Below are 24,958 nucleotides of genomic sequence, written 5' to 3' on the forward strand. Positions count from 1 at the left end.
AGTACTTTAGCACATCGCATCAAGATTCAGGACAATGCAGGACACATCAGTTATTTTATTCAACGTATGAAAAGCTAAGTACTTTAGCACATCGCATCAAGATTCCACCAAACCTTTAGAAGGAATCAGACGTAGAAAAAACTTCTTTTTCCATAAACAATGGAAAGTACGAAATCCTTAGAATGCCAATTGGTCTAACAAACGCCCCTCGAGTTTTCCAAGAGAAAATGGACGATATACGACATGTTCCAATACTTAGGGAACATGTTGGAAAATTTTCCATTTTTACATGGATGACATTATTATATTTTTTACACTTGCTTGAACAATCCTTTCGGAATTTAAATACATATAAAAATATCATTCGAAAAATCCCAATTTTTTAAACTAGAAATATAATTTCTCGGTTATGTTGAAGCACAAAACCTTATTAAAACCTGCGTTTAGAAAATTTCAAAATATCCACCACCAAAAAATATCAGAGAATACCATTGTGTGGTTTTCTAGGCCGAACAGGATATTATAGGAAATTTTAAAAAAAATACGCTACAATTGCCAAACCAATAACTAGAATTTTAGTAGTTTCTAACAGAACAGTTTCTAAAAGAATGTCAAAAAATTACCAATTACTCTGGACGAGACTGCAATACAGGCCTTTAATGATCCTTAAGATCACCAGACCATCAAGTTCAATCAGATTTTTCTGATTGATCAAAACAGTTCATACAAAACAGTTTATATTGAAGACCGATGCCTCCGATTTAGCGATAGGGAGCAGTACTTTCCCAAGAAGAAAATCTGACTACTTTTATATTTACTCACACTCAATAATACGCAAAGAAATACCGCGACGAACAAAAAAGTACTTTAAGAAATATTGTGGGCGCTAAAAACCCAAAGAAACTATTTATGAGCAGTGTCTGGACCATCAATCACTTTCTTATGAAAATCCAAATGTGGAGCTAAGAAGATGGTTTAATTACATAGAAATCTTAAGACCAAAATTTTCTACTACCAATGTTGTAGCAGATGCTTATTCAAGAATATAAATAAATAATATTTCAGAAGATGATTAGGAACCCAGTGCTTCAGGCACTCAACACTCAGCTGAAAGTAGCTTTGATAACATATAAAGGGAAACAAAACAAGAAAGGTAAGCTTACTTCGGGCGGAGCCGAAGTTGATATACGCTTGCAGTTAAAACCGGAGGTAACATCTCAAACCTCGGATATACCATAGTTGGTCGACCCTTATGAGAATATCATAATATATTATTTTAAATTTATTCAAATAAAAAATCTAAAAAAAAGTCCCAAACTTCTATCTTAAAAAAAACAAAGTTGGTTGTTTGGTCATTGAGATGACCTTAATCCGCACCAAAATACAAAGACGAATTAGTTTAGTTTTGAAACGATATAAATGTTTATTCTGCATGCAGATGAAGCCGGATGATCAACAGATAGACCAGCTTATGGTGCATGCAGGGACACAATGTTATTTACAGAGAGGGCGGCCCAACTAGCCATTGCGAGCTCAAACTCTCTAAAGAAAGGCCCGTTGATATCGAGCGGCCGAGAGAGAGTCGGCTTGCGACCAACTGAGCGATTTGTACATACTTAAGCCTAATAAATAAATATTGCACTTGATCCTAAATGCGTAGAGCCTTTTTTGTAGTGGACTGTATGTTTTATTGTTCTTGCTAGTTTCGCTGTCTTATTGGTACTTGAAGAAAAATTGGCAATGTTACCATAGGTGCTGCTTATGTCTAAAAGTAGTGTGTACACATTGTTTTGATCTTAATTCTTAAATATAGAGATGGCAAAACTTAATTACTAAGCGATAGTTTCCAAACATCCCGGCCCTTTCCTGAAGCACGGTTTCTGAATGAGGTAGTTCTGCAATTTTCGTTATTGGCCGGGTCAATTCTCCTGTTGCCATCTTGAGCCTTACTGCTCGCACGACGTTGTCCTTTCCTGGGTAGGTTTCGATCACCCTCGCCAGGTGCCATGATGCTGGTGGTGTGTTGGACTCCTTGACGAGCACAACGCTGCCGATCTTGATGTTGGGGGTTTCCTTGGTCCACTTTGGTCGCTGCTGAAGACTAGTCAGGTACTCCTGGTGCCGTTGTTTCCAGAAGCCTTGGTACATCGATTGGATACTCTGCCAGTATCCCAAACGGCCCACAGGAATGTGGCAAAGATCCGCTTCCGGGATCGTCGTAAATGGTCGCCCGATCAGGAAATGGGCTGGTGACAGATAGTTGCTATCTGTATCCGACGTGTAGCATAAGGGTCGTGAGTTGACCACCGCACTGACCTGCGCCAGCAAGGTGCGCATTTGCTCATGTGTTAGTGTGCTGCTTCCAATGACTCGTCGAAGATGCAGTTTAACACATCGAACTGCTGATTCCCACTTTCCTCCCCAACGTGGAGCACGAGGTAGGATGAAGGTCCTTTGGATACCTTCGTCTGCTAGTGAGTTCGCTACGTGATCCTTGTGCTGTGTTGAGTTCAGTAGCTGCTGCACTTCATCCAGGGATCGCCTGGCTCCGATGAAATTTGTTCCGTTGTCGCTGTACATGCGTGTACATTTGCCTCGTATTGAGAAAAATCGTCTCAATGCCGCCAGAAATGTTTCCGTGGATAAGTCGGTGGCGAGTTCTAGATGGATCGCCGATGTAACCATACATACAAATAGGTATATGTATCCCTTGCTGATGCGCGGCTTGCGCACCTTAGCGTCCTTCAGAAGAATTGGTCCTGCATAGTCGCATCTAGTGTTTACGAATGGCAGTGCTTGCGATATACGTACGCTGGGTAGATCTGCCATACGTTGATGCATTGTATGTTGTCTCTGTTGAAAGCACGCCAAACAGTTGTGTGTGATTTTGCGTATCAGGTTCCGTGCGCCGAAAATCCAATATCGTTGCCGGACAATGACGAAGAGAGTTGAGACTCCAGGATGCAGGTTGATTCGGTGCTCATGTTCTATTATTAGAAAAGTGATCCGATAGCGTTTGGAAGCAAAGTGGGATGTTTTGCCTCTGCCGACAACTGTTGGATTCGTCCTCCCACTCTGAGCAGATTGTCCTTGTCGATGAACGGTGAGAGATTAACAATTTTGATTGGTTTCTTAGAGGCTTGTTAGCGAGTAGTAGCTGGAAGTCCTGTTGAAAACCAGCTTAAGCGTGTTGCAGCCATCGAATTCTGGCCGACTTGATCTCGTCAAAGGTGAGAGCAGTTGATGTTCGTTTTGAAGACGGGTGTTTCATGCGATGAATGACTCGCAAACATATCCGAGCGTGTGTATAAGCTTCAGCCAAGATGAGTTGCGATTTAGAAGCTTATCCAAAGGATTGTCCGTTGTGACAATTACCTGCGCAGCAAGGCAGTTAGCTTTGATCTCACTTTGTATGCGTTTGTCTGAAAGTTAAGAACAGTTGTGAGAATTGTTCAACTTTACCAAAAATTGATCCTGGTCCCTCAGCCATGACGGACCCTTCCACCACAATTGGAAGTCAATGAGCTCGGATACTCCCAAGCCCCGGGATGCACAATCCGCTGGGTTCGATTGAGTCCACATGCCGCCATGCATGCCTAGGTATGGTTTCCAAGATCTCGGCGGTGCGGTTCCCAACAAACGTCTTTAGTTGTGCTGGTGAGTACGCTAGCCATGATAGGACTATTGTGGAGTCGCTCGATGCGTAGATAGTCAAATCCTTCTATTTTAATCCAGCCTTGATGGATTGCAAAAGTTGGCTTAGAAGAAGTGCACCGCACAGTTCCAGGCGTGGCAGAGATTGTTGCTTTAAAGGTGCCACCCTTGTTTTTGCTGAAAGTATGGCTACCAAAATGGTTCCATCGTCCTTAACCATTCGGCTGTACACTACGGCTGAGTATGCTTTCGTGGATGCGTCTGAAAATCCGTGCAATTCGATCTTGTCGGTGTCGCTCTCGACCAAGCGTGGTATCAGGAATTGTGGTAGGTTTTCTAAATCTGCTCGCCATTTGAGCCGCTTGTCGGCTAACTTTTTCGGTAGTTCGTCGTCCCAATTCAAATTCAACAGTCAGAGTCTTTGAAATAGTATTTTGAATTGAACTACGGTTGGTGCTAATAGACCGAGAGGGTCGAATATGCGTGACACATCCGACAGCACTTGCCTCTTGGTGCAGCTTGGCCTCTTTGCTAGATTCACATTGTACGACAATGTGTCCTTCTTAGGGTGCCAATGCAGCCTTAGAACCTTTACTGATGAGGGTGAGGAATCCGTTTTATCCTCCGATACAATGTATTTGTTATTCGATACCCATTTCCCGAGCTCTAGCTTAGCACAGGACATCAGTTGGACGAGTTCGTCCCGATTGCGTCGCAGCTCATCCTCACTATTGGATCCAGTGAAAACGTCATCCACATAGAAGTCTTCCATCAAGATTTTTGCCGCAGTTGGAAACTCCTTCTGGTGGTCAGCAGCCAGTTGTTCCAGTACTCGAACTGCTAGGAATGGTGCGCATGATGTTCCATACGTCACCGTACAAAGTTTGAAGTGCTTGATGGGATCTGATGGATCTTCTCGCCATACGATTCTCTGAAAGTTTCTATGTTTTTCGCTCACGCAGATTTGACGGAACATTTTGACTATGTCCGCTGAAAATACGTATTTGTGCATACGGAACCGCAGGCACACAGCAAACAGGTCTCGCTTAATACTGGGTCCGATCGAGAGTGTGTCGTTTAACGCCTTGCCTTTGGCGTCCCGGTATGAGCCGTCGAAGACTACTCTGAGTTTCCGACCCAATACAGGATGATGAGGTAGATAGAAACTCCTTTCGTTGGGAATTTCGCTCGGTGAGATTTCTCGCATGTGTCCTAGACTCTGATATACCCTCATGAAGTTTAAGTAATCTTTACGTAGCTGATGATTTTGTGCTAAACGACGTTTAACCGATTTGAACCGCTGCAAAGCTCCTTGAAGGGTGTCTGCAAATTCAGGATCTGAGGATGTAAAAGGAAGCTCAACGATGTATTTGCCATTATCGTCTCGAGTGTGTGTGTTGAGAAAGTGCTCCTCGACCTCTTTGTCCTCAGGTTGAACTTCTGCCTTGCGATGAATGCTTTCCAACTCCCAGAATCGTCTGAGAGTGGCGTCAATGTCGACTGTTGTTGCGAGAGCCATAGTGTTGTTCGCTCGTGGTGCAAACAGTGATCTGATCACCCATCCAAAAATGGATGAAATAGCGATTAGCTTGTCTTTGTTGTCAAATATCTTTCTCCCAGTAATAGCACTCCAAACATGCTTGCTGCCCAAAAGAATATCGACTGGGCCACTTGTACTGAATTGTGAATCTGCTAGTTGTAGATCGTTGAAGACTTGTCGTGCAGACGCGTCGATGCTCTGCCTTTCCAATGATGGGGTGATCTTTCCAAGCACATGAGCCTGGACTACCAGTTGATCCTCTGATTTACGGGATGGGATGCGTAGGGTGCTGCATCCCCTTGTTATGTCTGCTTTAATCGATGAAATTCCAGTGACTAATATGCGGGATGGCGTACGAGCCAAACCAAGTGCGTGTAAGATAAGGTTTGGTTTAGTTGTGGCAGCGTGTTTGCCTACAACAATATCCACCTGCACAGCTCTTGCAGGAGGGTTCCACCGTGGCACGTGCTGCTCACGGAATAGTGGGTTCTGACGAAACCGATGCGGCAAGTTGCTGCCCACAACTGATCCTCTTCTTGTAAACAGGTAGCCGGGTCGTGGCTACAGTTATTCCTCCAACGGTGATTAGGAATAAAACATAAGACTTGGAAGAGGTGCCTTTATTCTTCGGCTGTCAGACTTAAGATAAGGAGAGCTTAGTCGTAACCCTAACTCGCACAGACCACAGCCGTCGGCCAACGCCCGTCGTAAGACCATATGCGTCGTCCGTCTTCGTGTCCTTATCTTAGATAACCATTGTTAACTTGTATACAGCGTTCAGATACATATGACAGTTCTGAGCCTGTGTCCAAAAGGAGTCGGCATGTTACCAAATCCCCGTTAGCGTTTTGAACGTTGGCCATAGCCGTGGGCAGGGTGCTTCTGTTCCATCCATTTGATTGCGTTGCACTTGCAGTGCCTTGTGCACATACAATTGCTGCGGAGCCTTCTGTTTGTGCTATGTGACTAATAGTCACCGGTGAGATGTGCGCGTTGGGATCATCCTGATCCTCACCAATTTTAGCGATTGTGCCAATTGCGTGTTGCGTACCCTGCAGATGCAATAGTGTATGGTGCTGAGCTTTACAGTGTCTGCAGTTGAACGTTGATTTGCATCTTCTGACCCCATGACCAGGTTTCAGACAATTGTAGCATAGAGATTTCTCCTTGGCAAACGAGATTCTCTGTCCTGCAGACATACCAAAAAAATGTGGACATCCATACAGACGATGTTCTGTGGAATATCATTTGCTGCACTTGTTTCCATCAAGCGCTACCAACGAATGTGTGACCTTCCTTTTTTTGTCACCAACAGAGGCTGTCGTTTTCCCTCCAGTTGTTTCGCGTTTGCTTAGCTCTAGCTCCTCGCAACGCGCATCCAAGAATTTGAAGAATTTCTCTAGTGTGGGTGAGTCTGACTCCACACTGCGCTCGATCCACCTACGTCGAGTATCTGCGTCCAGTTTTTCCAACGCCAGGTAGATGATCCAACAGTCTCGTCCTGTTTCCTCAATGGCATCCAAACCACGCACGATTTCGTTTGCGCCGTCTGACACTTTCCGCAAGGTTGCTGCATCAGACTTTGTTGTTGTTGGCAGCTTCATAAACTGGCCCATAAATGAATTCACGATGTGCCGTGGACGATTATATCTTTCGTATAAGTCGCTCCCACGCTGTGTTGTAAGCTGCATCCGTAATATTTAAATGTCGCGGGATTTCAGATGATGAAATTTGTGCGTATTTGCCAAATTCGCCTTGTTGTGAATTGTGCTCTCGTAAATGTCTTTGAAAGCTGGCCACTCAGAATAGTTGCCAGAAAACTGTTTTATTTGAATTTTAGGCAATTCGCTTTGAGCTGATGCCTCTACGATTTGTGTGGTACCTGGATTCGCCGCACTGACGTTACCTCTTGTATGTCTTGGCAATTGTGCAGTGGCTCGATCTGCCGCCAACTGCTCGAACAATTGTTGTTGTTGTAGCAAACTGATTATTGCGTCGTTATTGATTTGCAGCCCGTTGTTGCCGTTCTCGCTACTCACAGTCGATGGGCTAGGTCTTGTACCTGCCATCGCCAAAAGTAATGAATGCGCCCGTAGATACTTTCCCTCGTAGAACGCGTTGTCTGGCTCCGGATCCACATAGACGTCTACCTCGTCTAGAACAGCTATTTTGTGACCAAATCGAATGAATTCCTTCCATGTTGTGTTGAGATGCTCCAGCCGCGAAGACACCTCCGCCGGTGTGGCGTCTGATTGGTGCGCGTCCTCAGCCCAAGCCAAGCTCCGTGTGATATTGGCCTTGAGTTTGGCGCGTCCTTTCACCAATGCTTTTAATTGCTCCATTGAAGAACAATTACCGTGAGAACCAATGCACAAAAAACAACAAAAACATCCGGCTCGAAGGACCAAACAATGATCCTAAATGCTTAGAGCCTTTTTTGTAGTGGACTGTATGTTTTATAGTTCTTGCTTGTTTCGCTGTCTTATTGGTACTTGAAGAAAAATTGGTAATGTTACCATAGGTGCTGCTTATGTCTAAAAGAAGTGTGTACCCATTGTTTTGATCTTAATTCTTAAATATAGAGATGGCAAAACTTAATTACTAAGCGATAGTTTCCAAACAGCACTAAACAAACGGCTGCTGCCTGACCCGAAATTGGTATTTTTATGAAAAAAACGTTGTCGGGTCAAGCAGCAGCACGGCGTTTAATGTTTATGTTTAAATAATGTTTAAATAATGTTTATGTAATGTTAAGTGTAATGATTAGAGTAATGTTTATTTATTAGGCTTAAGTTTGTACAAAAGCTTTGTTGATGGCAAGCCGACTCTCTCTCGGCCGCTCGACTCAACGGGCTTTCTTTAGAGAGTTTTAGCTCGGCAATGTCTAGGTCGGGCCGCCCTCTCCACTTTCGAGAGCTTTAGCTCGAGGTGACTTGTCGGGCCGCCCTCTCTCTGTATTTACTTGAGTCCCTGCATGCACCATAAGCTGGTCTATCTGCGGATCATCCGGCTTCATCTGCATGCAAGAATAAACATTTTTTCTTCAACATTTCGTCTTTTTATTTACGGCATTGAAAACGCTTAATGACCAAGCAACCGTTATGAAATTTTGGTAGGTCGGATCCGCTGACTAAAAATAGAATCTCAGTCACCGACTTACTCTCGTCGAGCGAAGACGTCAGTGCCTCATCCCTCGTTTAATCCCGTTTTTTTCGTGGCCTCGTTCCACTCGCTTATCCGCTAAAAACGGTTCTTTATTATTTATCTTCAATAAAGTGTTCAAGCCCAAGCTTAACAGTCTCAAAATATTAAAAACATGCCCCCTGGGCTCCCAAACTTAGATCGAGGGATAGAGAGATAACTAGAGGGATACTACGCATTGCTTAGCGATAGCCCCAAATAAAAAAAAAAAGGATCTCAAAAAAGGAAAATCCAAAGTTTATCATTACAACCAAACTTATAATTACCAAACTTATCAAACTTATTGCCAACATCGCCAGCCACTCCCAAGAGGCTGCCCAGTCAGGTCTCAGCAACAACCTCTCTCATATACACCTTCCTCAAGCATGATAAACACCTCCAATGCAATGAAAGATAGCATAACACTCACTCGCTCTCCATCTATTCTCTTGATATCTAGTGTTCCCAGCGTAAGCTCACTTCAAGCATAGAATATAGCACCGCTCTGAGCGATGAAGCGGATAAGCTAATAAATGACATGAAATCCGTCTCCGCCACAGACACCTCTCTGACTCTGATGCTTCTATGGGGGCTGCTGGCCCCGAGTCAGCTCACATTAGAGTTGGGTTGTTCCTAAACGAACGAACAAAAAAGAGCCGGTCACCCAAAGGACCGATCTGAACTAGTTCACATCGTTCATTGGTCATTGTTCCTTGTTCTTTGGTCTTTTTTCCTTGGTCTTTGTTCCTTGTTCTTTGGTCTTTGTTCTTAGGTCTTTGTCCTTGATCTTTGTTCTTGTTCTTTGGTCTTTGTTCTTGTTCTTTGGTCTTTGTTCTTTGATCTTTGTTCCTTGTTCTTATTCCCTGATAATTTTGCACATTCCCTGGTTTTTTTTTCTCAATCCCTGGTCATTTTTCTTACACGCTTATTATGCATCCCTGTAACTGAAAATTTTATGTAAAAAAACTTTTGAGTGGACAACAGCGAAATGTATCTAAAAAGAAAACACAGTGAAATATGAAAACACTTCAAAAGTGTAACAAATTTTAATTTTTATACCCTTGCAGAGGGTATTATAATTTTGGTCAAAAGTGTGCAACGCAGTGAAGGAGACATCTCCGACCCTATAAAGTATATATATTCTTGATCAGGATCACCTCCTGAGTTGATATGAGCATGTCCGTCTGTCCGTCTGTCCGTCTGTCTGTCCGTCTGTCTGTTTCTACGCAAACTAGTCTCTCAGTTTTAAAGCTATCGTCTTGAAACTTTGCACACACCCTTCTTTCCTTTGCACGCAGTATATAAGTCGGAACGGCCCGGATCGGCCGACTATATCCTATAGCTCCCATATAACTGATTGATCGGAAATGGTATAACTTTGGTGTTTTTAGAGTTAGAGAGTTCAAATTTGACATGAGAGCTATTTTTGGCAAAATAATACGACATGCCAAATTTCGTAAGGATCGGCTGACTATATCCTATAGCTGCCATATAACTGAACGATCGGAAATGACCCAACTTTGACCCAACTCGTGTTTTTGATGATAGAAAGCTGGAACTTGGTACAGATTATATATTTGGTCAGTTGATCCGACCTACCAAATTTCATTAGGATCGGCCGACTATATCCTATAGCTGCCATATAACTGAACGATCGGAAATGGTACTTGGTAGAAATATCAACTTTCGTATTTTTGAAGATAGAAGTTTGGGATTTTTTTTAGATTTTGTATTGTAAAAAATTGGATTATATATTCCTATTGCCATAAGGATCGGCCAACTATATCCGATGTTTGCGATATATATCCGGTTTTAACTGCAAGGGTATATAAACTTCGGCTCCGCCCGAAGTTAGCTTTCCTTTCTTGTTAAAATTTTTTTTATAATTTTTTAAATTTTTAATTTTAAATTTTTTAAATATTAATTTTTAATATTGTTAGAATTTACGAAAAGAACAAAAAGAACTACCTAGTTCAGTCCTAAAAAAAAGAGCGAACGAACTTATTCCCTAAAAGGAACGATGATTACGCATGTCTAGCTCACATTGACTCCCTCTAACCATAAAAAAAACAATTTCGCTAATATAATTTTAATATAAGATATTGGATAGAACATAAATGGAACACTTAAAAATAACCACGAACTAAAATTACTCATAGCCGAATTTTCTCCTGATATTCTATGCCTTCAGAAGACTCACCTGCCACTTAGCTTTACAAATTTTAAGTGTCCAAAGGGCTTTAAAGAGTGCTTGAACTTCCCCCAAAACACGTACGCAAAAAAATAAGAAGCTATACTCATAAAAGAACATATTCCACACTCAGAAATCAACATAAACTCAGACCTCCTTTGCAATGGTATCAAACCCAATTTCAATCTGAAACATGTACATTCCTCCGTGTAAAGGTTTTTCTATTTTTCAAGGTATAGCAACGATTTATTCCACTCGCTAAACAAAACTACTGGTCCACCTTTTCTGCTAGGAGACTTTAGCTCCTGGACCATTATGTGGGGTTCAACTAACACAAACACACCAACCTTGTTGTGCTCAACAATGGCACTGGAACTCACCTTTCCACTCACAATTCTCAGACTCATGTAGACATATCATTAGTATCCCCCACTATAGCGCTCCGCTGTAGTTGGTCCCTTATTGACCAATTGCACGGAAGCAACCATTTTTCCATTTTTATCTTTCTTGCCATGCCATTTTGCCTTGATGAAAACCTACCAGTTCCCAAATACAGAACCAACCTAGCCAACTGCGAATGGCCAAATCTGCGCTGATCTTGAGGCAAGATGGGCTCCCGGTTGCTTAAATCACCAGGTCGCTCTTCTCTCCAAAAGTATCATAGCTTCTGCCAACACCTCCATTCTTCAAACAAAGCGAATCCCACACAAAAAAAAAATTCCGCTGCTACTGCAGCTTAGAGACTCAAAACAAAAACTTTTCCATATCTTCAAATCTCAAATGACCACTTCTAACCTCTTAAATTACAAAAGAGCAAATGCCCTCTTCAAGAAGACAATGATTCTCGTAAAGCGTAAAGCCCGAATCTTCCCAGCCTCCTCCTGTAAAAAGATATGGTCAGACATTAAACGTCCCTAAGGATCCCCCCAGTGATCATCTAATGCATTAAATCAGACGGCAGTTTATTGACAGACTCTTTAACTAAAAGTATTGCCGAAAAATTCAGTGAAGTCTGTTCCAAATATGGTGCGGATGATAATTTCAGCCAGGAATACAAAGCTCGTAAAGATTCTTACCTGACCTCATTCTACAATCAGTCTGCATCTAGCTTTCTTTAAATTCGGACGATTATTTTTTCCCTCATGTCGCCTCTCGTTTGCATCGAGTGCAGTGCAGAAGTTACTGCTACCCAACTTCGATCTGCCGGCGTGCCTACCACACCGCTTGTGTGGATTTTCCCTCGAATGCTTTAAAACTACTTATTAACATTCCGAACTTAATAAGGCAATGTGATAGCTTCGTCATTCTTATCATTGGAAATGATTTGCATTCAAAAATTGATGAGCCTAATCATAAGGTTCTGGATTTAGAATCCCTTTTCGAAAACCTTAATGACAAAGTGGATCATGCCCTGGTAAATGGAGCGGCTGGACCCGCTAGACGCGTCTTTTCGGGTGGGGAGCATGTTTTTGCTTCTCCTTCTATACCTACCAGCACTGGGAGCAAAAAGGCTACACTGGGCCAGGCCCCAACGGCATCTAAGGGGGCTGTCCCGAGGAAGAAGCGGATGAACCCTAATACTCGCATTGTGGGACAAGCACCTAGTTGCGCTCAGCTTCAAGTGCTTGCCACCTTAAAATACCTTCATGTTGGTAAATTTGCGACGTCTTCCCAACCAGATGCACTGTGCAAGTTTGTCGCAGATCAGCTGAACGTGGAGCCGAGCGATTTAGCCTGTGCTAGGCTGATAAAAAAGATGCCCACATTAACGCGCTCAAGTTCGTCAACTTTAAATTGAAAGTTCCGGAGCAACATTTCCCTTCAGTGTTCAATGATGATTTTTGGCCTATGTCGGTAAAAGGCTAACTTTGTTTATCCATAGAGAGCCTGCTAAGGTTATTGACCTCCTGGCGACTCTAACTTTAACACAACCACGATCTTAAAAAAACCCCCAGTAAGCGGCGCCGCTGGCGCCGTTACTTCTTCTTCTCAAGCTATCTCAAGTCCATTTGTCACCTCCTCTGGTCTTCCGCAAGGCAGCTCTCTTGGACCTCTTCTATTAATCATTTTCAATAATGACATCTCTTCATGCTTTCGTCATTCCTACTTCTTAATGTATCCTAAATGACCTTAAAATATATAAAGCCATTAGTTGCATTAGTGACAGTTACTTGTTACAGGAGGATATATCCAGAGTTTACTCATGGTGCTCCCGTAATCTTCATCCATTAAACTTATCAAAGTATCTGTTTACCCGTTACAGTAAGCGGTCTCTTGAAAACTGCACGGGTTATTCTATAAGTAATTATAATTTTCCAGCTAAAGAGGAGGTGTTAGACCTTGGTGTCTTATTTGACAGCAATTTTAAATTTTCTGGTCACTTAGACTATATTCTGCCTAAAGCGTATGCTATGCTGGGCTTTGTTAAGAGGCACGTGAACCTGCCTTCTTCTCAATGTTTGCACGTTGGAGGATCGGCTTTAATTGGCAGCTTTAAATTTTCTCATCAATGTAGGCGGTGCTAACATTGATTGTCCTTTTTTGTTGGGACTCATTAATTTTAATGTTCCTCAAAGGGATCTACGTACCTTCGCCCTCTTTCGAATCATCTTCTTTTAACATGATAGAATTCGAAACGGCTCTTCACGCAGCCGTATTTAAAACTCCCGGTTCCGATAGAAACTCCCATCCCATGTTAAGACACACCCCTAAAAGCTTTAAATTACAAATCCCGTATATCTAAAACTCCATGCTCTACACAGGCAGTTACCCTCACACTTGGAGATCCTCCACGGTCACTCCCATCCTATTAAAAGTCAGAGTCAACGACAAAACCTCCGGAGCTGCTAACTTGTCAAACGGAGTCCCTCAAGGTCACCTCTATCACCTCCTCTTCATCATTGACTTTGACAAAATCAACAACACTCTAGCTAGATACAAGTAAATAAAAATATTTTTATATGCAGACGATGCCATAATCTATACCAGAGCTAAGAATTTAAATAATTAAAAAAAAAACATTCATTAAAGTTCTTCAAGATTAAGGAGCCTGGGGTCTACATTCTGGTCCTTCGGTTTCCTGTGAAAAATGCAACACTTTACATTTGCCGTAAAATCCACTGTTGCTTCCCAACTTTGGAATTCAAAAACAAGTCTATCCATCCTGTTCCAAACCTAAAAATACTCGGAATCACTTTTGATTCCAGGTTTAGCTTAAGGATGACTGTATCTTGTTAAGAAAACAACTTGAAACCCAAGCTAACGTAATCAAGTTTCTTAGCTCCAAATTCTCTTATATCCACTCTAATACTATAACCAACTTAACCCGTACCCTCATCCTTTCCAAAATTGATTACGGCCTCCGTATTTACGGTTGGTGCGCTACATCCAACATGAAGAAAATCCAACCTCCATATCACTCATCAGCTCGTCGTTCAATCAATGCCTTCCCAACATCACCAAAACAGTGCACTATAGGAAATATGAGCACTTTTTCTGGCCAAAAATAATATCTCAAGAACGAAAAAAGATATTTAAGTTCTGATTTTTGACTTGAGTTCACATGGTCAATAGATTTAAGATTTAAAAAAATGTGGTGCCCACTTAAAAAAAAAAACACATTCTAACTCAAAAACTAAGCATATGTTGCTTAGATTAGATTAGATTACATTTTTTAGATTTACATTTTTGATTTGAGTTAATATGGTCAAAAGAACTCAGATTTGAAAAAATGGAGGGCATGGCACCGCGCCCTATTTAAAAATAACATGCTAACTGTAGAACTAAGCAAGATATTTCAATTTAATTTTTTTTTGTGTTTTATAAAGCCATAGGTGTAGGTGTTGTTTTTTTTTTTTAATGTAAAATCTTTTATTTTTTTTTAGCTTAAATCGGTTTTACACGAATCTCGCAAGGTTTTGAAGTTGCCTCCTCAAATTATGAATTTCTTCGAAAGCGCGTAGAAGTGCATTTTCATATTTCACTCATAAGAAAAAAATTCGGTTTGACTTAGTTCAAATCTCTTTTTAAAAATTCGATTTATTTCTAAAATTTTATTTTGCTAGACTACTAACATTTTTACTACTAACATTTAACATCAACAGCTTTTTTTTTTTTTTTTTTTTTTTTTTTATTATCAATCAATCAATAGTTATATTTAAAATCTGTCCGGAGTTATGGACAATAATTACATTTTATAATGGGACCTTAACTTAATGAAATATTGAGTAGTACAATGTTTGCTTATCCTAGGAAACTAATTTTAACAGTAAACCTTTGCGATATAATTCAAGTTATTTATTGTCGGGCCCTTTAGTGGGCCTTGTTGGTTTTACAACTGCAGCTCAGTCCCGTTCGCCCGAGTGGCAGAGGTCCAGTGGGTGGGTCCGTTTCAGCCTCCTTGTGGTGTAGCTGTTGTCCAAAAGATTGATGGCCTCAGGGTTAGGATGTCGGTCCAGCCTTTCCACGTACCTATTGGCGAATCGCTGAACTTCTTCGCTCACATATGGGACTCTCAGTTGGGCGTGGATTGTCTCATTGTCGTGGAACGGATGAGCTCCAGTTAAAGTTCTTAGGGCCTTGTTTTGGGCGATCTGGATGATCCTTCGGTTGCTTAGGCACGCCGTCCCCCATAGCTGGATACCATAGGTCCAGACTGGCTTTACAATGGCCTTATATATAAGGAGCTTGGTTCTTTGCTTCAGTCTGGACCTCCTTCCAATGAGCCAGTTGAGCTGACGTAGCTTGATCCGGATTTGCGTCCGTTTGCGCAGTAAGTGAGTTTTCCAGGTGAGCCTTCTATACAGGGTCATACCCAGATATTTGGGTGTAGGGCTGACTGGAATTGGGGTGCCTCCGAGACTGATTCCAGGACAGTCGCCTCTCCTCATTGTAAACGTCGTTTGGCCTGACTTCTCATGGTTGACGGCGATGTTCCACCTTCGAAGCCACGGGTCGAGGATGTCCAGCTGGCGTTGGAGTCTTGCAGAAGCCTCCTCTGGCAAGATTGAAGAGGCCAAAAATGCCGTGTCGTCGGCATAAGTAGCTACTAGAAGGCCCTTCTCTTCAGCGACAGGCATGTCGGCTGTGTACATGGTGTACAGGATGGGACCAAGTACACTGCCCTGCGGAACTCCAGCTTCAATGGGCCTGTACTCCGATGTCGCATTTCCGCTTCTGACCCTAAACTTCCTGTCGGTCAAGTACGAGCTAAGAAAATCGTAATACTGTTGTGGCAGGTTCCTCTTGAGCTTCGCTTTTAGACCAGACCCTGTCAAACGCCTGCTTGACATCCAGGAAAACAGCACAGCAATAATGTTTTCTTTCGAGGCTGTCCAGGATTTTTGCCACGATCCTGTGGCATTGCTCGGGGGTGGAGTGGGAGTGCCTGAAACCAAACTGGTGATCTGGGATCAAACCAGCATCGTCCAGTACTGTCTGCAATCTGCGCAAAAATACTCTCTCGAGTATTTTGGAGATTACAGACAGTAAACTAATCGGCCTATATGAGGCGAGATTAGTTTCAGGCTTTCCAGGCTTAGGGATCAGGATGACCTCCGCCTGTTTCCAACCAGTGGGGAAGTGTCCACTCTCTAGGCACGCATTATAGATCCTTGTGAGCCTCCTTATTCCTGAAGGTGGGAGAAGCTTGACCGCGAGTGCCTCTATCCCATCTGCACCCGGAGATTTTTTGGCGTTGAGGCCTGACACCTCCTCCTTGACCTCTTCCTCCGATACGGGCTCCATCTGGCTAAGGTCCGTGGGTGGTAGGGCCAGTACGAACTCCGTTTCTGCTCTGTCCTCTTCCGTGCACATGTTGAATGACTTGAAGGCTGCTTCGAGGTGAGCAGCAAAAGCATCGGCCCTTTCCTGATCCGAACGACACCATCCACCGTCGGATTTTCGTATTTGGGCGACCCTTTTCTTGGGACGCTTTAAATGACGGGTTAAGTTCCACAAGTTATGTTGGGGGTCCCCAGGCTCGACCTGGCGCAGGTACTCTTCGAATGCGCAAGTCCGCAACCTCTGCAGCAGCTTCTTGAGACCAGCACCCGTGCTAAGGTCTGGCTGCGCGCTCTCTAGGGCGTTCTCCATCCACTCGGAGTAGTTCTCTATGCTGGTGCGAGGTCTGATCATCCTGAGTCGGGTGACTTTCTTCTCTACAGGGGTGTTAATGTGAAGTTCCACCGCACCGTGATCGGAGAAGAGATCTTTATTTGCCGAGCAGGCTATGGAGTCCGGATGGATTCCATGGGAGATGGCGAAGTCGAGAAGGTCCGGCAGTTGTTGGGGGTCTGTGGGCCAATACGTGGGCTCTCCAGTTGAATGGCAGTTATAGGCTCTGCGCTGTATGCATTTGAATAATGCAGTACCTTTGGGATTACTCACTCTCGAACCCCATATGGATATGGCTGAGGGTGTGGGTACGCTAAGCGGCGTGGTTGAGGTGGTCGTGGTTCCTTAGGAGCCATGCAGGCCTTGGCTTTCTTGTAAGCCGGACATCCTTTGTACGACGCAGGATGGGCCCCGTGACAGTGCACGCATTTAGCCGCTTCCTCACGTGTCTTCTTACACTCGCTTGTGCTGTGATGATCGCTGCATTTAACACAGCGATGCTGCAGCTTGCAGTATCGCTGACTGTGCCCAAATCCTTGGCACCGGTAGCATTGCGGCACATCATGGAAATTGCGTGGAGGTTCGACAGTGACCACAGAGTGGCAGACTCTCTTGACATTGAAGATGATCTCCTTATTGTTGCTGGACGGCTCCAGATTGACAAAGAAGATCGACATCGGTGTTTTGGAGATGTGCCCTACGGCATTGCGCACATCTCGGACCACGTGTCCTTGTCGCCGGAAGTCCGCTTTAATGTCATCGATGTCAGTGGTATGATGCAGACCTTTCACAACAACTCGATAGGCTCTATCTTCCTTGTGCTGGAACGTATAGTACCTTTTCCCGGCACTATCGAGGTGGGATTTGAGGGCAGAGTACGACTCCTTATCCGGCATCATAATCCTCAACTGATTGTCTCTGGCGGCTTTGTAGGAGAAGTCCTTCTTTTTGCCAACGATGTCCTCGATGCAGGAAATTAGAGCAGCAATGTTAGAGACATCTGGGATAAAAATTGGTGGTGGCTTGATTTCCTTCTTCTTGGGGGACTTAGAAGACATAAGTACCTCTTCATCATCAAGATCAGATAGAATAGCATAATAATTACTTTCAATATTAGCCTTCAATGCCGCTCTTGCTGCTTTGCTGGTGGTTGGTTCGTCATCCCTGACGGGTTTTTTAGCCGACTTCCGTTTTATTTCTCCATGCTCGGAGTCGCTGGAGTCGACATCTTGAAGGTTAGAATAGGGCTTCTTTTTAGAAGGCGGCTTGATTTTGATGGAGTGGGGGGCGTCTTGCCAGTCCATCGTGTTGGTTTTGCCCGAGAATGGCCGCAAGATTAAGTAAATAACAGTGGTTTTATATATGTTTGGTTTTTAAAAAAAAATTTTTGATAAAAAACGACAGATAAAAATGATACGTTAGGTTCAAAGCAAGCTTCAAGTATGAAGCTTGAATTCGCGTTTTTAAAATGGCACCAAAAAATCGTAAATTCTAAGCTCATGTAAATGTTAACATCAACAGCTGTTTTTAACAGCTCAGTTCTTCGCAGTGGCTCCATCTATAAAAATTTCTGGTATGCAACATAAAAAATGTATCTATTGTGAATGATATGCAGTTAAAATTATTTAAATCCTTTAACTTTCAAAAAAAGGTTTTTGGCCAGAAAAAGTGGTCAAATTTCCTATAGTGCAGTGGCTGAAACAGGATTACTTCATCTTCATAGATGCTCCAACTTCTCGTTACTGCTGGGCTTCCCACCGCCCAAACAAAACACAAACACCTTCCACCTTGGAAACACATATATTCTGAAATAAACAAGCAGCTACATTACTACACTTAAAGCGACACACAAAACGAAGTCTTCCAATCACAATCATACAATTTTGAGAAGTCAATTGGGCTATAGAAACTGGCTTTATTCCGACGGCTCTAAATCAACACGATCGTCATCATTCGCTGTTGTAAATAGTGACAACGAAATTTCATCCGGCAGGACCCTTCCGAGCTCTAACTCCATTTTTACCATCAAGGCGTTTGCCGTTTTACAGGCCTGCCGATTCGCTTCCAACTCCAAAGGGAAATTTGCTATTTGCTCGGATAGCCTTTCTACTATTTCTGCTCTGGAGAACCACAGGCAATCAGACCCAACAACATGCGAAATACAGAAAAAAAAGGAACACGCCGACGTGGCTGACCGATGAACACTGCACTAACTATATTTTTATATATTTTTTTTTCCCTCACTAACACCAAAGATATCAAAATATTTATACAATTTGTTACTAAACAAAAGCAACTAATGGATTGGAGTGTCTATAACCACAGATACAAATCCATAAATCCGTCCTGCGAAAAAACCTCACTTCCTCCTGAACTCAACAAACACGAGTGCACACTATACACCCGTCTACGCATAGGACAAATCCAGGAAACCTCTCCATCGATCATCTGCTAGACTCTTGTCCGGTATTAGGGCCCGCACGTAACTCAATTTTTGGAGCAACCATCCTCCCACCTTCCGTCCTTTTCCTAGAACACCAAATATACCAAAATTGTACACCTTCTCTAGAAAAATACACCTCCGAATTTAGAAATTCAATGCTAAATATCAACATACCGGGCCGAAGGACTTAGCATCTAGCGCCTTATTAACACTAAGATTAGTATTTAATACTAGATTTAAAATGTTAAAATAAAAATACAAAAAACAAGAAAGGAAAGCTAACTTCGGGCGAACCCGAAGTTTATATACCCTTGCAGCTAAAACCGGATATATATTGCAAACATCGGATATAGTTGGCCGATCGTTATGGGAATATGAATATATAATCCAATTTATTACAATACAAAATCTAAAAAAAATCCCAAACTTCTATCTTCTACCAAAGTTCGTATTTGTAACAAAAATCATTTCCGATCGTTCAGTTATATGGCAGCTATGGGATATAGTCGGCCGATCGTTATTAAATTTGGTAGGTCGGATTAACTGACCAAAAATATAATCTGTACCAAGTTCCAGATTTCTATCTTCAAAAACACGAAAACACACGTTGGGCCATTTCCGATCGTTCAGTTATATGGCAGCTATAGAATATAGTCGGCCGATCCTTACGAAATTTGCCATGTCGTATTATTTTGGTAAAAGTGGCGCTCATGTAAAATTTGAACTCTTTAACTCTAAAACCACCGAAGTTATACCATTTCCGATCTATCAGTTATATGGCAGCTATAGGATATAGTCGACCGATTCCGGTCGTTCCGACTTATATACTGCGTGCAAAAAAAGAAGGGTGTGTGCAAAGTTTCAAGACGATAGCTTTAAAACTGAGAGACTAGTTTGCGTAGAAACAGACAGACGGACATGCTCATATCAACTCAGGAGGTGATCCTGATCAAGAATATATATACTTTGTAGGGTCGGAGATGTCTCCTTCACTGCGTTGCACACTTTTGACCAAAATTATAATACCCTCTGCAAGGGTATAAATATAATCTGTAGGAAGTTCCAACTTTCTATCTTAAAAAACACAAAATTTGGGTAATTACCGATCGTTCAGTTATATGTTAAACACTCCTGCTCAAAATTGTACGACCCTTTAAATGTTTCGCTTTGGCGCTCGTAGCAGAATGCGAAATCGAAAACGATCAAAACAAAGTATGAGGGATGATAGCAAAATGTTTAATGCACAAAATGAGATATTTTTGAGATATGTTTACATCTCCCGTTTTCGAGTAACGGTAAAAAAAGGAAAAACGCTTCAATTTTAGCTACGCTGCACGTGTATCAAAACTTTACGACACATTTCAATATTTATAGATACAATGAATATTTTATTTTGTTTGTGATTATTTATGAAAGATTAATAGTTAATAACACCTCCTTGAGCTTTTCCAACCTCAACATTCTTTTAGTCTTTGTTTTTATTAATGTTTTTAGTATATTTTGGTCTAGTTTTTACCATATTTTGGTCTAAAATTGGCACCATTGTGCCAATTTTCTGTTTGAGACAATTTACGGTGTCAAAATTATTGTTGTTTGCGTAAACTCGCCTGGCTAGGATACCCCATAGGTTCTCTATAGGATTAAGGTCAGGAGAGCAAGCTGGCTAATCCAAAACATTTACGGAATGCTCGCTTAAAACCCGTTGCGTTTCTTTGCTTTTATGGATTAATGCATTATGCTGCATAAAAACATAATTTCTTTCCTCAATTTGGTTTAAAAATGGCAGAAGGCGATCCTCTAATCCTTTTTTGTAGTCTGTGCTATTCATGCGAGAGCTCGTAAAGCCCAGATTAAGAGTTCCTGACGCATGAAAGGTTGTATTTGGTTGTAAAGGTTGTCTGTTGTATTTTTAGGTTGAGTAATAGTTTTATTTAAGGATGTTTAATAGAAATCAGATTTTACACGTTGTTGGCGATAAAGGTGACAGAACAGAAGAGAGGCCTTAGATGAGATACTTATAGAATAACAATGCTCCCGATATATATCGGGTAGTGCTGCCAATTGTATTTTCAATAATTCCCTTCATTTGGTAAGCTGCTAATCGACTGGACATACACCCAAGAATGTCTTACAGGTGTTGTGTTTTGAGGCCCCAATTCCTTTTGTTAATATGTCCGCTGGCATCTCGGTCGTTGAGATGTAATTCACGGATAAAGTTCCCTCTTCAACTAGCTCTCGGATGAAATGGGGGCGGATGTCAACATGCTTGGTGCGTTTGTGAAATACGGGGTTGTAAGCAAGTTGACCGGCTCTTTGATTGTCGTTGTGAATGACAGTTGTCTTTAGTTGCCCCAAAATTTTGGTAAGGAAACTTCTAAGGTGAACCGTTTCTTTTGAGGAGTCTGATAGGGCCAGGTACTCCGCCTCTGAGCTTGACAATGCAACCGTCCGTTGCTTTCTACTTTCCTAGGATATGGCTGCACTTGCGAACTTGAAGGCAAAACCTGTGAAAGATCTGTGATCGTCTATGGTATGTTGGCGGTCCAGTCAGCATCTGCGTAGCCTACTAGGTTTTGGCCACTTCGTTTATAAAGCAAGCCACGGTTTTGGGTTCCTTTTAAGTAGCGTAATACCCTTTTTGCAGCCAACCAGTGCTGTTTCCCATAATTTGTGGTATATTGGCTTAGTGCACTCACTGCGAATGCTACTAAAAAACCTATTATGGAAGACGAACCTACCACCAGCGAAGCAGCCAGAGCTGCACTTAAAGCTAATATTGAAAAAAATTATTATGCAATTATATCTGATTTAGACGATGAAGATCGTGTCAGCGACATGGAGGTTGACGGTATGAAGAAAAAAGATGTCAAGAAGACCAAGCAATCTGCGGTAAAAACGGCGAAAATCATCAAACCGCCCCCAATTTTTATCCCGGACGTATCCAGCATCTAGGGCCTTTCCAAAGACATTTCCCACCTCTTAGGATGTTGAAGTGACCTACAAGGCAAGCACTTACAACACAATTCGCGTTATAACTCCAGACAAGGATACTTACTCAACTCTGAAAAAGTTCCTGCGCGAAAATAACCATCGATACCACACATTGCAGCCCCGAGACGAGCGCGCTTATCGGATCGTCGTTAAAGGCCTCCACTTCTCCACCGACCCGGAGGATATTAAGGTGGGTTTCAGAGCCATGGACACAAAGTCAGGGATATACACAATCCTACGCAAAAAGGTACAAAGAAGCCACCAAACATTTTCTTTATTAACCTCGAGCCAACCAAAAACAACAAGGAGGCCTTTCAAGTCAAGCGGCTATGCAGCACGGTGGTTACGGTTGAGCCACCAAAAAAATTCGACGATGTGCCCCAATGCCATCGCTGCCTGGGCTTCGGTCACACGAAACGGTACTGCCATCTGGATTACAGATGCGTAAAGTGTGGAGATAGGCACCCATCTTCCGAATGCACCAAAATCGCCAGTGAACCAGCCGTCTGCCTCCACTGCGACGGATCACACGCGGCCTCTTACAAGGGCTGTCCAGCCTACAAAAAGGCAAAGAGCACGTTCGCCCCCAAGCAGACTGCCCCAAGACGCCAGCAACCTCAATTCAGCAAAATTAACCCTAACATCAGCTATGCTAGCGCAGTCAAAAACGGAGCACCACAGTTTGAGTCCAACCCCAATCCCGATATCAGTCTTTCAAGTAATCCAATGGACGCCCTAACGGCTAGGATGGAATCTATGTTTGAGCGCATGATGGAGAAGGTCTTGAGCCAAATAGCCCAAATGATGGCCACCATTTGTAAATCCTTATGCATACGCAATTAAATATAACCTTATGGAATGCTAACGGCCTGGTAAAAAGAAGGCCAAAGGTCGAGCTATATTGCAAGACCCACCAAGCAGACGTTCTCCTCATATCAGAAACGCATTTTACCAACAGATCATACTTGACTATTAGAGGATACGACCTCATTGCCGCTAACCACGCGAACGGTAGAGGTCGCGGGGGCGCGGCCATCCTTATTCGCAGCTGCATCAAGTATGAGGCACTTCCAGCCATGTGCGAAGACTGGGTGCAATGTGCCCAAATTAAAATCTCCACTACCAACGGTGACATAACAATCGCTGCAGCATATTGCCCCCCCAGGCACAACATCCACGAACAGGAATTCGGCTTGCTACTGGATTGCCTCGGCCCCAAGTTCATAATCGGAGGGGACTTTAATGCTAAACACCCCTGGTGGGGCTCCAGGGTTACGAACCCAAAGGGCTCGGCCCTATACAGGCAGATTCAGTCCCGAAACTTGAGCTGTCACGCAACCGGTGCACCCACATACTGGCCTACGGATCCCCACAAAATCCCTGATGTCCTAGACTTTGCCATCTCCGGAGGACTGGATTGTGCCGGAATTCAAGCGAGAGAAGTAGAAGACCTCTTCTCGGACCACAGCGCCTTTGCCGTGTCACTTTTCACCCCAGCCTTGCTCAGGTCAGCCCGCAAAAAGCTGATCTACAAGACAACAAGACAACAAGTACCAATCTTACCTGAACAACGTTACCGACCCCAGCCCGACACTTGACTCCCCGGTTGACATCGACACCGTTGTAGAAGAGTTAACAGCCCATATTCAGGCGGCAGCTTCTGAAGCAGCACCAAGGCCCTTCAACCGCCCAAGAGCCACTGACAGGGACATCCACTTTTGGAGCCCAGAAGTCGAAGAACTCAAACTTGAAAAGCGACGACTCCGAAGAGTGTGGATGCTCTCAAGGAGTCCTTTGGACAAATCCACCTTCAATAGAGCGACCAAATGTCTGACAGAAACTCTGGCAAGACTAAGAAAGCAGGCCTTTGACGGGTTCGTCGAACAACTTGAGCCAGGCGACCCTCAACATAACTTATGGCGAGTCACCAAATCTATCAGACAGCCGCTGAAAAGGATCCCACCTGTACAAAGAACCGACGGCAGCTGGTGCAGATCGGAGATGGACAGGGCCAACGCTTTCACCGAACACCTCGAAGGTGTCTTTACGCCTTTCGATCGCTGCTCACCGGAGGATGCTGCTGAAACTGCCCGTCTGCTAGCCGAGCCTTCCAGGGACGCCGATCCAATACCACCAGTGACTGAGGAGGAAACAGCTGAGCTCATAACCATCATGAGCAACAACAAGGCCCCGGGCGATGATGGTATCAATGCAATTGCATTAAAAATGTTACCACCTCCAAGCATTCAGCTAATTACGAGGATCTATAATAGATGCTTGGAGATAGGGTACTTTCCGTCCACATGGAAACGTGCCCAGGTAACTATGATACCTAAGCCCGGGAAACCCGAAGCAAACCTTTCGTCCTACCGACCAATAAGTTTGTTACCAATGCTCTCCAAAATACTTGAACGAGTGTTTTTAAGCAGAGCACTGCCAGTATTTGACGAGGCTGGACTGATCCCTGACCACCAGTTTGGCTTCAGGCGGCGACACGGTACGCCAGAGCAGTGCCATCGGGTAGTGCAGTGCATCCTGGACGCGTTTGAAACCAAGAAGTACTGCATGGCCGTCATGCTGGACGTGAAGCAGGCGTTTGACCGAGTCTGGCATCCCGGTCTTCTATATAAATTAAAGACTGGCCTACCCCGACCAAACTTCCAGTTCCTAAAGTCGTTCTTGGAAAACCGTAAATTTGCTGTTAGATGTAACGAGGCCAGCTCACGCTGGTGTACCCCAAGGCAGCGTTCTTGGCCCGTTGATGTACAATGCTTACACGGCCGACCTCCCTGTTCTTCAGAGGCTGACCTGCTCGCAGCAACCTATGCAGACGACACCGCCTTCC

The 24,958-nt window shown here is 43.3% G+C and overlaps 3 protein-coding genes across 8 annotated transcripts in view; 1 reads left to right on the top strand and 2 right to left on the bottom strand.

Annotated features, from left to right (window-relative positions):
- Pur-alpha (Purine-rich binding protein-alpha) overlaps nucleotides 1-24,958 on the top strand; it is a 368,289-nt gene that overhangs the window by 135,234 nt on the left and 208,097 nt on the right. The window lies entirely within an intron of this gene.
- LOC122322100 (uncharacterized) lies at nucleotides 1,804-2,841 on the bottom strand. The gene has a single exon (XM_043213502.1). The coding sequence runs from the start codon at nucleotides 2,839-2,841 to the stop codon at nucleotides 1,804-1,806; it is 1,038 nt and encodes a 345-aa protein (XP_043069437.1).
- On the bottom strand, nucleotides 4,067-7,536 carry LOC138926924 (uncharacterized). Its single transcript, XM_070282539.1, has 4 exons — nucleotides 7,234-7,536; nucleotides 6,504-6,879; nucleotides 6,025-6,383; nucleotides 4,067-5,755 (listed from the first exon to the last, which is right to left on the bottom strand). The coding sequence occupies exons 1-4, from the start codon at nucleotides 7,534-7,536 to the stop codon at nucleotides 4,067-4,069; spliced, it is 2,727 nt and encodes a 908-aa protein (XP_070138640.1).

Source organism: Drosophila bipectinata, chromosome 4 (genome assembly GCF_030179905.1).
Source record: "Drosophila bipectinata strain 14024-0381.07 chromosome 4, DbipHiC1v2, whole genome shotgun sequence".
NCBI lineage: Eukaryota > Metazoa > Arthropoda > Insecta > Diptera > Drosophilidae > Drosophila > Drosophila bipectinata.

What these genes read in the sequence shown, in the direction of transcription:
- LOC122322100 (XM_043213502.1), bottom strand. Translation starts at nt 2,841, where the DNA reads ATGCATCAACGTATGGCAGATCTACCCAGCGTACGTATATCGCAAGCA.
- LOC138926924 (XM_070282539.1), bottom strand. Translation starts at nt 7,536, where the DNA reads ATGGAGCAATTAAAAGCATTGGTGAAAGGACGCGCCAAACTCAAGGCC. An exon ending in CAAGACCTAGCCCATCGACT is followed by an intron (nt 6,880 to 7,233) that starts GTGAGTAGCGAG and finishes TTACGGATGCAG; the next exon opens with CTTACAACACAGCGTGGGAG. An exon ending in GAAAACGACAGCCTCTGTTG is followed by an intron (nt 6,384 to 6,503) that starts GTGACAAAAAAA and finishes GTATGTCTGCAG; the next exon opens with GACAGAGAATCTCGTTTGCC.